This window comes from Lipotes vexillifer, unplaced genomic scaffold (genome assembly GCF_000442215.2).
Source record: "Lipotes vexillifer unplaced genomic scaffold, Lipotes_vexillifer_v1.1 scaffold42, whole genome shotgun sequence".
NCBI lineage: Eukaryota > Metazoa > Chordata > Mammalia > Artiodactyla > Lipotidae > Lipotes > Lipotes vexillifer.
Window position 1 is genome coordinate 100798 of NW_006783436.1, and position 12654 is coordinate 113451.

General features: G+C 41.9%; 1 protein-coding gene across 3 annotated transcripts in view; it reads right to left on the reverse strand.

Annotated features, from left to right (window-relative positions):
* Positions 1 to 12654, reverse strand: part of KIT (KIT proto-oncogene, receptor tyrosine kinase) — a 91068-nt gene that overhangs the window by 18143 nt on the left and 60271 nt on the right. For all 3 annotated transcript variants that reach the window (XM_007456073.1, XM_007456075.1, XM_007456074.1), the window contains exon 7: positions 12044 to 12159. In XM_007456073.1, the coding sequence (XP_007456135.1) occupies positions 12044 to 12159 (116 nt within the window). The remainder of the gene's footprint in view (positions 1 to 12043; positions 12160 to 12654) is intronic.

Here is a 12654-nt window from a genome sequence, read left to right on the forward strand (position 1 = left end):
CAGGAATGCTCTAATTTGACATTTCTGTGTAACTATAATAATCAACTGATGTTCAATCAAGGGTGCCCTAAAGCACTGCAAATTCTTGAGATTATTTCTAAAGTGAACGGAAGATGAATTTACATACAGTTGTTCTACTGGTAATATATCTGAAGGATTCTAACCCTTTGAGAATGAGTAAGCTCCACTGTAAGCACCTGATGGCAGGGATGGTGATGTGCTCATCCTGCATCCCTGGTACAGCATCGCCATGTGCCGACGCCAAGCATGAGCACAGAGCTACAGGCGGCCGCATGCGGCAGACAGACCTGCACCCCAGCTCCGACACTTAGAGGTTCTCTGCCTTCCACCAAGTCTCCTCGGGTGTCCAGTGGGGAATAACAAGAGTACCCACTTCATAGGGATGCTGTGACAACTAAATGAGATGGCGCACACAAAGAACCAAGAGTGATTCACAGAGACGAAACAATAAATGTATTAATTATAATTTATTAGTTATTCATTTATTCAGTTACTCTTTTCTATTCAGAGTACCCACCCTCCTTGGTTAATCAAATTTGCTACCAATTAGGTTAACTGTATTTGCCACTTTAAATATTCTCTTCAATATCTAAAAACTGCTTCAAGATAGCATGATAACGTGTGTGTTTTAACCCGATGCATTGGGAATCTGACATTGATTATGTTGCAACTGATAGGAAAAATATACGTGGTCAGAGGAAAAGACTGACAGATCAGAAGCTTATTTCCTCGAAGGAAGGAAATAAGCCGCTAAATGACATCTTTGTAGAACAACCTCTCAGCACCTCACCTCCTTGCAGGCAAATGGCTTGGCAGGGATCAGAGTGTCTGCATGCATGGCACACCCACCTGTCATTCAACCTGGCCCTGCTGATGCGCAGGCCATTTGGCTAATATACACAAAAGAGCAACACTCCACAAGCAGTCTCAAGGTAGGGGCATCCTTGAGAGTTTGGATCCAATGCCAGCTTTCACAAATAGAGCAAGAAGACAAGCCATCGTCTTGCGAAAGCATCCATCTGGCAAGTTTCATTTAATTATCATGGGCAACTGTGTGATTGGGCTGAAAAGTAGGACGGAACACAGAAAGCAGTGGAACTTTAGGAGAATGCTATTTGCTGAAGACTGCCGGCACCATACGGCAGGTCTCTCTGGACTCAATTCAAGTGTCATCTTCTTTTCCAAGCCATCCTCGACTCTCCAAAGCCAAGTTGGTTAGTCTCGCCTCCCTACTCCTGAAGCCCTTTAGAGCACCTGACGTGCTTATACAATATCCTGGTGTGTCTCCTCCTCCGTCAAGACTGTATGTTCTCAAGGGCAAGGACCATGTCTCACTGACTGTACCTCTGACTCCCAGCAGAGTCTGACCTATGGCAGACATACAGTAAGAGCTGTTGAATGATTAAGTCCCCCCAGAGGAACAAGTCCCTCGTATTCCAAAGGAATTCAATTAGAGTCACAAAAAGGGACCTGGAAGAACAGCCTAATGGTGATTTTCCTGTGTAGGGGCAGGATTTACACTATTTTTGCAATAGTGGGCCATGACATAAGAAATCCACACATATACCTGGCTGTGTGATTTTTTTTTTTGCATACTGAGATTAATGATGAGAGGGGAAGGTCTACACATAGACAGTAAAGATAACTGGATAGGACTCAAATGGGAATCAAGTTCATAAGACAGATCTCCGCATACCAACCTTCCTTTTGTCACTCATTCTTCCTAACGCTACATGATGGATTTTTAGTGGAATTAAATATTACTCAGTATGGGGGAAAGGGCTGAAAGGATGCCTGATGATGTTCACAGTGGTTATCTCTGAGTAGCAGGGTTATGGATAGTTTCTATTTCATTCTTTTGACTTAGCTTCTAAATTTTTTTTCTTTTTTTACAGTGAACACATAGCTAATAACAAACCTATAAGACATTTTTTTAATTAAAAAAAATTGGAACAGCTGAAAATTACATAATCAATTGCATTTAGCTTTGGTTACAAGATCCAAGCCTTCTAGCATGACACCTGGTAGCAGTTATACAACGGCCAGGGCTGGCAAAAGGTACGGTCAGGCTGACCTACTTGTTCCTGTGTGCTGGTTAATTAGGCAGATGTTTAAGCTACTATCCCAACCTAACCTAAGGCTAATAGAGCAGCTTTTGTCCTGTTGGACCTTAGGCTGGCAAACCAAGCTCAGAGGGCTCCTCAAACTTCAGTGGGCATTTGAAGCATGAGGAGATGAGGTTAAAATGCACACTCCTGGGCCCCATCTCCAGAGATTTAATAAGCTGAGCATCTGACCCAGCAAAGGGCTTTTTTAGAGAATCTTCAAGCGACCCTATCAGGGCTGGGACTAGAGTGAGGCAAGAAGAGCACCTAAGGCGAGGAATTTAAGAAGCTTCTCACCCTCTAGGTCTTGCAAATACAGGTTGGCACCCTGAGTGAGCACCTCCTTAAATTTGGCAACCTAGGCATCTCTGCTGCCTCATCCTAATTCCAGCCCTGTCCCTAATGTTGGTGACAAGAGACCTCATTGTGAAAAGGCTAAATTACATGAGTACAGTTTGGGCTGTACATGGCAAGTTGCACTACAAAAAATGTTTAATGCATAAAGAATGAGCTAGGTATAATTCTGATTCCTAAAAATGAAAATCTGGGCTCATCTGCATTTTGTAAGTGCCTCAACGCACCGTCTAAGGCATTAAATATACATTTTGCTTTTAAAGACACATAACTCCCTGAAATTCTCCAGGTTAAATCTGAGCTGTGTTTCCTTAGATATTCTGCAATCAGCAGTATACCAAATGACACATTCCTTAATTCCTCCCAAGTTGGAGGTTTAGATAAGCCTAAGAGGTGTATAAGCTATGTATTTCCCGTGGAGATAAAAATTAGCCTTGTCTCCTTTCAAAGCACTGTGGACCTCAGTCATCTGGCGTCTCCGACAACACTGATCAGCTCGTAGGCAGATTTCAGAGTGCTTATAACTCTTCTGAGAATTTATTGCTCATGCAATTAAAAATCCCAACCATTTGCTGACTTACCCCACAGATACGTGATCTTACAAAATATTCCTTTTCACCAACATCATCTCCAAACGGAAGGCAAGAACAAATCGAATTTTAAAGAACACAGCACAGACAACAAGAGCTGGGGGGGCGGGGGTGGGAGGAGGTGCACAGGTAACTGGTGGGGAAGCACTGAGTATAGTTCTTGGCTCAACTTAACTACCTCCACCAACTCCTGCTACAAATGCATATCTGCCCACACTCTCTAATCAGCAAAGAACACAGACTTCAGTGTCCATACAACAAAAGACAAAATGAAGAGGGATCTTACGGATGAGTATGTTTTTACAATTGTAGGTCCCATGATATTTAATGGCAATACAGCAATGATTTGTAGCCATTTGTCACTATCATGGTTTGGGTCTGAGTCAAATCTACGTTCCTGCCATAATATCGTTATAATAAAGGAATTTAAATCAACCGAAATAGAAGTATTAAAAAACTCAGGTTAACTTTTACTTATAAAAGGAGCATCATACTTTTTTAATACTTAAAAAAAAAAATCCCCAGAACAGATATTTTGAAAATACATTTTGGATACAAACAATTATATATAAAATGGATAAACAACAAGGTCCTATGAGGGAACTATACTCAATATCCTGTAATAAACCATAATGGAAAAGAATATGAAAAAGAATATACGTACTATATATGTATGTACAACTCAATCTCTTTGCTGTACACCGGAAGCACAACATTGTAAATCAACTATACTTCAAAAAAAAAAAAATTAAGAAAATACATTTTGTGGGCTTCCCTGGTGGCGCAGTGGGTGAGAGTCCGCCTGCCGATGCAGGGGACACGGGTTCGTGCCCCGGTCCGGGAAGGGCCCGCATGCCGCAGAGCGGCTGGGCCCGTGAGCCATGGCCGCTGAGCCTGCGCGTCCGGAGCCTGTGCTCCGCAACGGGAGAGGCCACCACAGTGAGAGGCCCGCGTACCGAAGAAAAAAAAAAAAAGGAAATACATTTTGTTTTATACATTCTTAAAGATATCCAGCAACTGGCGTATGGGTACTTTAATAGAAATTTGCTTAACAAACGCAACAAAATTTCAACTACAGTGTCCTACATCCAGTTCTGTTTAGCAGTGTCTATCATTTAAAAAAAAAATCATTCTCTTACTGAAGTGATGTCCTAAATGAAAGGTATGCAAATTTTTAATGTAAAAGGTGAAAGAGTAAATATTTTACATTTTAGAGGCCATAGGTCTCTCACAAATACTCGATTCTGACACAAACATAGCCAGAGACATGTAAGCAAATGTGCAAGGCTGTGTTCCAATAAGATTTTATTGACGCACACTGAAATTTGACTTTTATTTTTACATCTCACAAATCTTCTGTTTTTTTTTTTTCCCCAACCATTCCTACCACCCACCCGCCACCCCAAAGAAAGAAAGAAAGAAATTCTCAGCTTATAGGCCATTCAAAAACAGGATACTTGTCAAATCTGGCCAGAGGGCTATAGTTTTTGCCAATCCTTATTCTAAACAGCCATCAAAAAAGATCTCCCTATCCTGAAAGTTAGCTTTAAAAAAAATGATGAAACTACTTGGAGAAAGCCTTCCTCAGCCAGAATCACTGCGCTCAATTTACAGGAGCACCATCGCTGGGTGACCTAGACGGGAGGGGGGATGTGTACACATATCACAATGCAACCCTCCCTGCTGCCAAGGAGTGCAGGCATGTGATAAAGTGCTATTTTTCTCCTCTGTATGAGTAGTGAATTCAATTTGCCACATAATTCAGAAGTGGAAGAGAAGGGTTACTGACACAATGCCCATGGAAAGATTATGTACCTATTCTTGGATTAATTCAAATTTCCACTACATTATAGATGACGCTGTATACATTTGTAACTGAAGGGGGCTAATCTGATGTAAGAACACATGTGGCTCAGTTGGGAAGGAAATTTCCATAGAGCAGAAGTTCCACTAATATGAAAGGGACTACTCATGTTATTTTTACAAAGGTATATCCCAAGTCCAGGGTCAATTCTAGCTGAAGCTTACATGGTTCCAAACCTAAACCTCTTCTGCTTTTCCACCATAAACATGAAATAATGGCCAGACCACACCAACAAAGGGCCTAACGATCTAGACGGGTAACCCTGTCCTCCAACTGGTTCAGCGTTTAAACAGATCTCCAAATTACCAACAGACCCCACCAGACCAACTTTCCAATGAGACATGAAAGAAAAATGATACCAACGCGTTTCCTATATTTTTTCAAAATATAGGAGAATCAAACTCTAAAGCAGGTTGCCATGATATTCCTTTTTTCTTCCAATTTAAATGTCTACAGCAATTCTTGCATCCACAGAGATCCTCTTCATAAGGAGAAGGAGATAGTAAAGTGCCACATCAAAAACAACACTCATAATAACTCCCAAGCAATTTAAGAACAAAAACTCATTTCAAGTTCAGGAAAAGAAAATAAAAAGAGACTTTAGATACTGTCAAGTATCTCAAATTACCCATAAAAAAATTAATGTAGAAAGATAAGAAACTATTTTTACATAGATTAACTACCCATACTAAGAAGATCTGAAAATTATTCCTTAATTTGGAACTGTCCTGCAAGCCAGCACAGTGTATCTTCCACGACATATGTTCGAGACATAGGAGCATGAAAGATGACAGATGATAACCTTATCAACTTCCAGGCACTTAGCTGAGGTCGCTCATTTGAGATTAAACAAGATAATTATAAACTTTAAATAATCATGTGGTTGGTTTCTTTAAAAACTCAGTCACATCATTTCAGAGTCCCACCCTCACACACCACAATGTCTCAAAATGGTATCAGATACGGGTTAAAGAAATTATGAAATAGCCATGCAATGAGATTACCAAAGCAATACTGTAGGAGATATATTATGGTATGGAAGACTGCTTACAATGCATTCACTGCTCAGCACCAAAGCACACAAGGTTAGCAAAAGAACCTCATTCTTGTTCCACCCCCGCAAAAAAAAAAAGAAAAGAAAAGAAAGGCTTTAAAAATGGTCTGTAAAGATATATATGAGATATATTAGCACTGGTAATCCATAACATGTAAATAAACTTCAAAAGGTACAATTAAAACTTGTTTCTTATTTTTGCCTATTTGTATTTTCAAGTTATCCTATCCTTCACATAACATTTTTATAAGAAGAAAAAATTGTTTAAATCTAAAAACACATGTATACAAATGTTTGCACAAACCAGGCTACATTCTGGTTACTGTGGTAGCCTTATAGCAAACTCAAAAGCAAGCAAATAAATCAGAGAAAGGAGGTCTATTTAGCACTAGCTTTACTTAATGTTGAAGAGTTCCAGTAATTTAGTATAGGAGTAGGTCTAATAGAATCCACCTAGTAGGAAAAAAGAAAAGAAAAAACAGAAGAACACTAAACAGCAAAGCTTCTCAAGTAAAACTTGTTAAGTGTGTTAGCAGTAAGTCTTAAAACTTTAGCCTCTACCGCAAGTATGGTTTGGACACCCAAATGTTTGGAAGGCCCTATCATCTTTAAAAAATGGATATAGAAAGGCTAACAGGTTAAGAGGTAGGAAAACATTTCCACCTTCCCAAAAGGCAAAGTCCTAGTAACTTTGTTCTCTTGACGCATGAGGATCTGGAAAGGTGCCCCAAACCCCCAAACTGGCACGGCCACCTCGGGTATTACTCATTTTACCCTGGATAAAGTCACTGAAACTTCCAGCCAGGTGGATGACCCAGATGGCTGGCTGGCTGGCTGGCTGGCTGGCTGGCAGACTGTCCAAAACCATCTAGCTACACGGCTGTCCTGTTAGGTCTACCCTCACCTACGGCAAATGGTGGGCTGCGCGTGTGCTTTATTTGCACAGTGTTGCGCTGAGCGTGGCTTCTCCCTGGAAGAAGGATAGTTTAGCTATCCATAACTGGATTTAACTATGACCCCAAATAAAAAATACATAAAAAGCTGCTCAGATTCTGTAGATGTGGTCGAAGGGAAACATTCCCATGAAGAAGCCTCGTTCTGGATGATTTATTACTTTGACTGATTTGGGTATATTGTATGATCTATAAATAATCGCTTACACCAGACAGGATGTTAATTATATGATGTCGTGGTTTAGAAATAATACATTATTTAGCATTTCCTTAAATTGTTTCAACTCCCTGTTAGCACTCTGCCATAAATGGAGGGAAATCGGTGATTCAGAGAATTAATTTGGTGTAGAGTTCAGCAGTCGTTTGGATATCCAATCGAGCTCAACGTTAACTGTGTTCCGTGTAATCCCAAAGATGAAAGGCAAGCGCTTTCATTCTCTAGACCTTACTTGTCCTGATGGCCTTCCTGTACCACCACCTGAGTACCACCATACTCTCACTCAACTGATAGGTCTGCCATTAAAGGATAGACCTTTGAGATTGGAGAGGGATCTATTTATGGCTCCCGGATAACATTTGCTACAAATTTTACATTCATAATACTGATCTGGAAATGCTACCAGATAACATTTTATAATGCTACTAGTGTCATTTTAAGTTACTGGCCAATGAAAACCATAAGGAGATATCTCCTCGCACCTGTCAGCATGGCTATTATTAGAAAAGACAAGAAAACAAGTGTTGGCGACAATGTGGAGAACTCTTGTGCCCTGTTGGTGGGAATGTGAATTGGTATCACCATTATGGAAAACAGTATGGACGTTTCTCGAGAAATTAAAAACAGAACTACCATGTGAGCCATCCATCCTACTTCTGGGTATAAATTCAGAGGAAACAAAACTATTATCTCGAAGGATTATCAGTACTCCCATGTTCACTGCAGTAATATTCACAACAGCCGAGGTATGCAAACAACCTGAATTTCTTTCAGTGGATGAATGAGTAAAGAAAATGTGGGGTGTGTGTGTGTGAGAGAGAGACGGGGGGCCAAGTGGATAATCAGGGTTACAATACGTGTTTGGCCTCTTATTTGTCCTGGATCTGATAAAAACCTTTACTGTATGACATTGATTGTAACCAAAGAGACCACAGGTTTCTAATCCATTATCACAGGCTACCTACAGAATCTTGGTGATGTCACTTTTTCTAAACATTTGCAGGAATTTTGGAAAGAGTAGTGCCTATTAAGAAAGCACTTTTGGGTAGTTTTATAGTTCTTAGAACTCTATTTTCCTCCCAATTTTGATCTGAAAGGGAAACAAATGGCCATTTTCACCGAAGATATCAAACTTCTTTTTAGAACTAAGAATCTGATTTCTGTATACACCTTCAATAAACAATTCAAGAGTAATTATAGTAATGCAAGTTCAATGCAAAGAATCACTGATTTTTTTGTTTCATTTTTTGGCCATTATAAACCACCTTTAATGTCAGTGAGCCTACTTACCAGACACATGTAAATCATGGCTTGTTAGAGAAGTTAAAAACAGTATTAAACATTTTCAAGGGGCTTCCCTGGTGGCGCAGTGGGTGAGAGTCCGCCTGCCGATGCAGGGGACACGGGTTCGTGCCCCGGTCCGGGAAGATCCCACATGCCGCGGAGCGGCTGGGCCCGTGAGCCATGGCCGCGGAGCCTGCGCGTCCGGAGCCTGTGCTCCGCAACGGGAGAGGCCACAACAGTGAGAGGCCCACGTACCGCGCGAAAACAAAAAACAAACAAACAAAAAAAAACAAAAAACATTTTCAAGTTTAACATGTACATATTTTTCTCTTATAGGCTCCACATAAGTGATTAGAACACAAACACACACACACACACACACACACGCACGCACAATATCCTCAAATCTACATGTGGAATTTTAAAAACAAATGGATTCTTCAACCACCAAACATTTAACTATTCAAAATCAAGGATCTTCCTGAGCATTTCTCATAGCTGAATCTATTAAGCAATTATGCATCCCTGTCACTGAGTGAAAGTAGCCTGAATTCCTACACTAATAGCATGCATTTATTATTCTGATTTTTATTCATTCTAGGTTTTGCAGAGCACAATTCCTTTCACCCTTGGGGCTAAGCTTATTTACAGAATAAAACATGCAGCAGATCTACATATGTAATTTGGCTCAGCTAAAATGGTATGTCAAAATAGACACAATTGGTCCAAGTTTAAATTTTAAAACTATTTTTAGGTTTTGATTTTAAATTTAACATTAAAAAAAAATCTTGCCCCATGATACATCAACTCGAATTTTTTTTTCAATCCAAAAAATAAAGTTAACAAAGAAATTAGCTAACTATATCTGTGAAGAGCAATTGGGACATACTTCATAAGAAACAGATAAAAAGTTCACACAAAAATGCTACCTCTGTCAAAGCATTTGGAGGTCGAGAAATCCAACATGTTAGGTAAGTGAAATAAATGCCTTTATAGTCAGCTTAGTGTTTGTAATAAACTGACATCAATGAAGAGACTCCCTGAAGAGCTTAACCTACGAGGGCAGACACTACACACCCTCATCCGTGTGCCCAGTGCCATGAAGCAGGAGCTCAGTACGTGCTGGGAGGTATTTGCGACCCAGGCCCCAGAATATACAATAGAAAAGGCCTCCTGCACTAACAGGGAATCCAAGAAGGGATCATTTGGGACAGTTCAGGCCATTTCCTCTCTAGTTTCAAACAGGCGTGAATTCACCAGCAGAGGTCATTAACACCGATCCTATCGGATGGCAAATTAGGCTGGTAAGTAAAAAGGTAGCAATTTTGTCACCCTGAGAAAAGTAAGGGTGACTTCAGAGATGTCTTTCTAAGGTCAGTGACTCATGAGTGACTGGCAGACCACACACACTGGCAAATTGGAAGCAGGAAAAAGGGGGAAAGAGACAGATCTTAATGCACTCTGGACCTTGAAGCCAGGGAAAGAGAAATGCAAACGACACAATTTTATAAAATTCCCAACTACTAAGCTTCTCAGAGTGAGGCCTGTCGAGTAGGCCATGTCCATCATCTACTGGTACTGGGGACCTAAGCACAGAAAACCGAGACTAATCGATTTGACTTAATTGTATCTGTTGAATCTAATAATAAAAAAAATCCATTCTTGGATTTTATATATCTTTGCTCTTTTCCATCTCACTTTTCTAGTGACTGGTTCTTTCTGTATTTTATAAGAAGTATTGATCCAGAAGGAATTGGAAATTAAAAATACAAAAGGTTCTTTACCACAGACAGTTTGAGAAGTAAGTACTGCACTAAAACACCCTAAATAAAGTTTTGTCTGGACAGTATGGATATGACGCTTGCAAGGATACTGATTTACCTGCAATCATCTCTTCAATTACTTGAACAGTAAGCAGGTAGTTTTGCCCATGTGTAATACACTAAACGCTTCTGATTAACATCTGAATTAATCTAGAGATATTTGAATTGCAGGCCAATGAGATACCACATAATCAAAACTGTTCCCGGGAACTGAGATGTTAATTAACATGTTTCCCTTGGAAAAGGAGAGTTCTGTGGTCATACAAATGTGAGATATATGCTCATTCCCATGCCTCCTCCTGGGCAGGCAAAATACATGTTAGCATATGAAGGATGCTGAGAAGGTCTGCAGTTAAGAAAAATGTTTATGCAGATGTGATGCTCTTTATCTAAATACATGTTAACACCTTGTTCAGGAAACACGATTTTGGAAATGCTGGAATTGACAAAGGACTCCAGATTAGCAATCAAAAACCTGTCTTGAGTGTCACTTGCTAGCTGCTTCCTGTCTTCATTTGTAAAGGGATCACACTCACCACCCCACCACGCTAGTGAGCGGCTGCATCAGTGAAGTAACGATGGAAAATCACTCTATGCAGCAAGTAATAAGCTCCTGGAGGACAGGGAATTGGCTCCCATCCTGCAGCCCAACACACACAAACTGTTACTAAGCTGCTCTCTAGGGGATGTTCCCGGTTGTCTCCTCATGCCCCCCCCCCCTCCCTGCCATGCCCCAGATGGCTAATTCCGATGGTCATTTTGTGGGCCGGTCCCTTGGGATTCCCGTGTCTTTGGAGGCCTCCTGCCTCTGGTCTCCTGGCTGGTGTGGTGTGGCAGGCACCTGCCACCCTTCCTGGGAAATGCAGGGGGCCCCAGAGCAGAGTCAAGAGCAGGCCCTACACTTGGCAAAAGTCCCAGCTGGTGAGCACAGCCCCAGGCATCAGCCTCTGTGCAGAGAAGCTGCCCCAAGACACTGTGGGATGTGGGCCACACAGGGCTCAGGTGTTCAGGTTCCCACGTCCACTCCATCCTCCCACCTTAAACCACCTGCTCCCTTCTCCCACAGCCTCCACGCGATACGCAGTAGGGATCCACTGAGCTGAGCGATACTGCATTCATCTCACACAAAGAATACCCCAACGTGGGCTTCCCTGGTGGTGCAGTGGTTGAGAGTCCGCCTGCCGATGCAGGGGACACGGGTTCGTGCTCCAGTCCGGGAGGATCCCACGTGCCGCGGAGCGGCTAGGCCCGTGACCCATGGCCACTGAGCCTGCGCATCCGGAGCCTGTGCTCCGCAACAGGAGAGGCCACAACAGTGAGAGGCCCGCGTACCGCAAAAAAAAAAAAAGAATACCCCAACCCCAAAAGAGAAAGCGTTGTAACGAGAAATTGTCAGGGCTTGATAGCACTTCTTTCCCGCCTAATACCATAATCTAGCTCCTATTCAACCTCCGGCTCCCCATTTCAACCATCAGTAAGAATACATTCTCCCTCAAACTGTTTGCTATTTTTAACTTCTATGGCTCCTCTGTTGACTTCAAAGGCAGCACCCAGCATCTGAGCACCAGCTACAAGGTCATGTGGTTTGTGAAATGTAGGACAAGGAACTGGTTTTTGTACACAGGCTTCCAACCACCAAACCACGAGGTCTTTGTTAAGGTCAAATTATCATGAAACATTATTGACCCGGTACACAATGAACTCAGGGCAGCAGCTGTTACAAACACTAGCCACAACTTAAAAGAATAAAAAGATAAGGAACCATTCGTTCTACTCACTGTTCACGTAAACATTAAATGTCATGGAAGAATTCGCATCAGAATTGGACACGAGAAATGTGTAAGTGCCTCCTTCGGTCCCTTTTAATCTGGTTAGATGAAGTTCGCTTACATATCTACAAAGAAAGGACAACCCATCAGGCACCTGTGGACGGCCTGCCTCGGAGCGTGTGGCTTTATCAGTTTCTACCTGGAAATACATGCTTATTTTGGAAAAATATGCCCCACTTAATTCAGTATTAACAAGATCCACATTAACAAACAAGAACACACACATATTTCATTTGGGACAGATGCCTGGCGTGTGAGAATACAGAGTGGGGAAAGGCTCTCTCGGCATAAAGGCAACCTCACAGAGATGGCAGCCTCTTCCGCTTCCTGAGCTGTCCCCACGGCCGCAACCTTCTCTGCTCTGGTCCTCTGTTCAACCTCCCTCTCATCAGTGTCCTGAACTCGCCCGCCCTGCTTTAACGGCACCTGCCTGGCAAAACGCCAGGCTGGCAGGCATCTCCATGTAGATGTCTCCATGCAGATGCTTCAGGGTCACATGGCAAGGTCAATACCGCTGCCCTCACCTTCCTTCTTGTGACCGTCTCCTGGCTTTCCTCCCC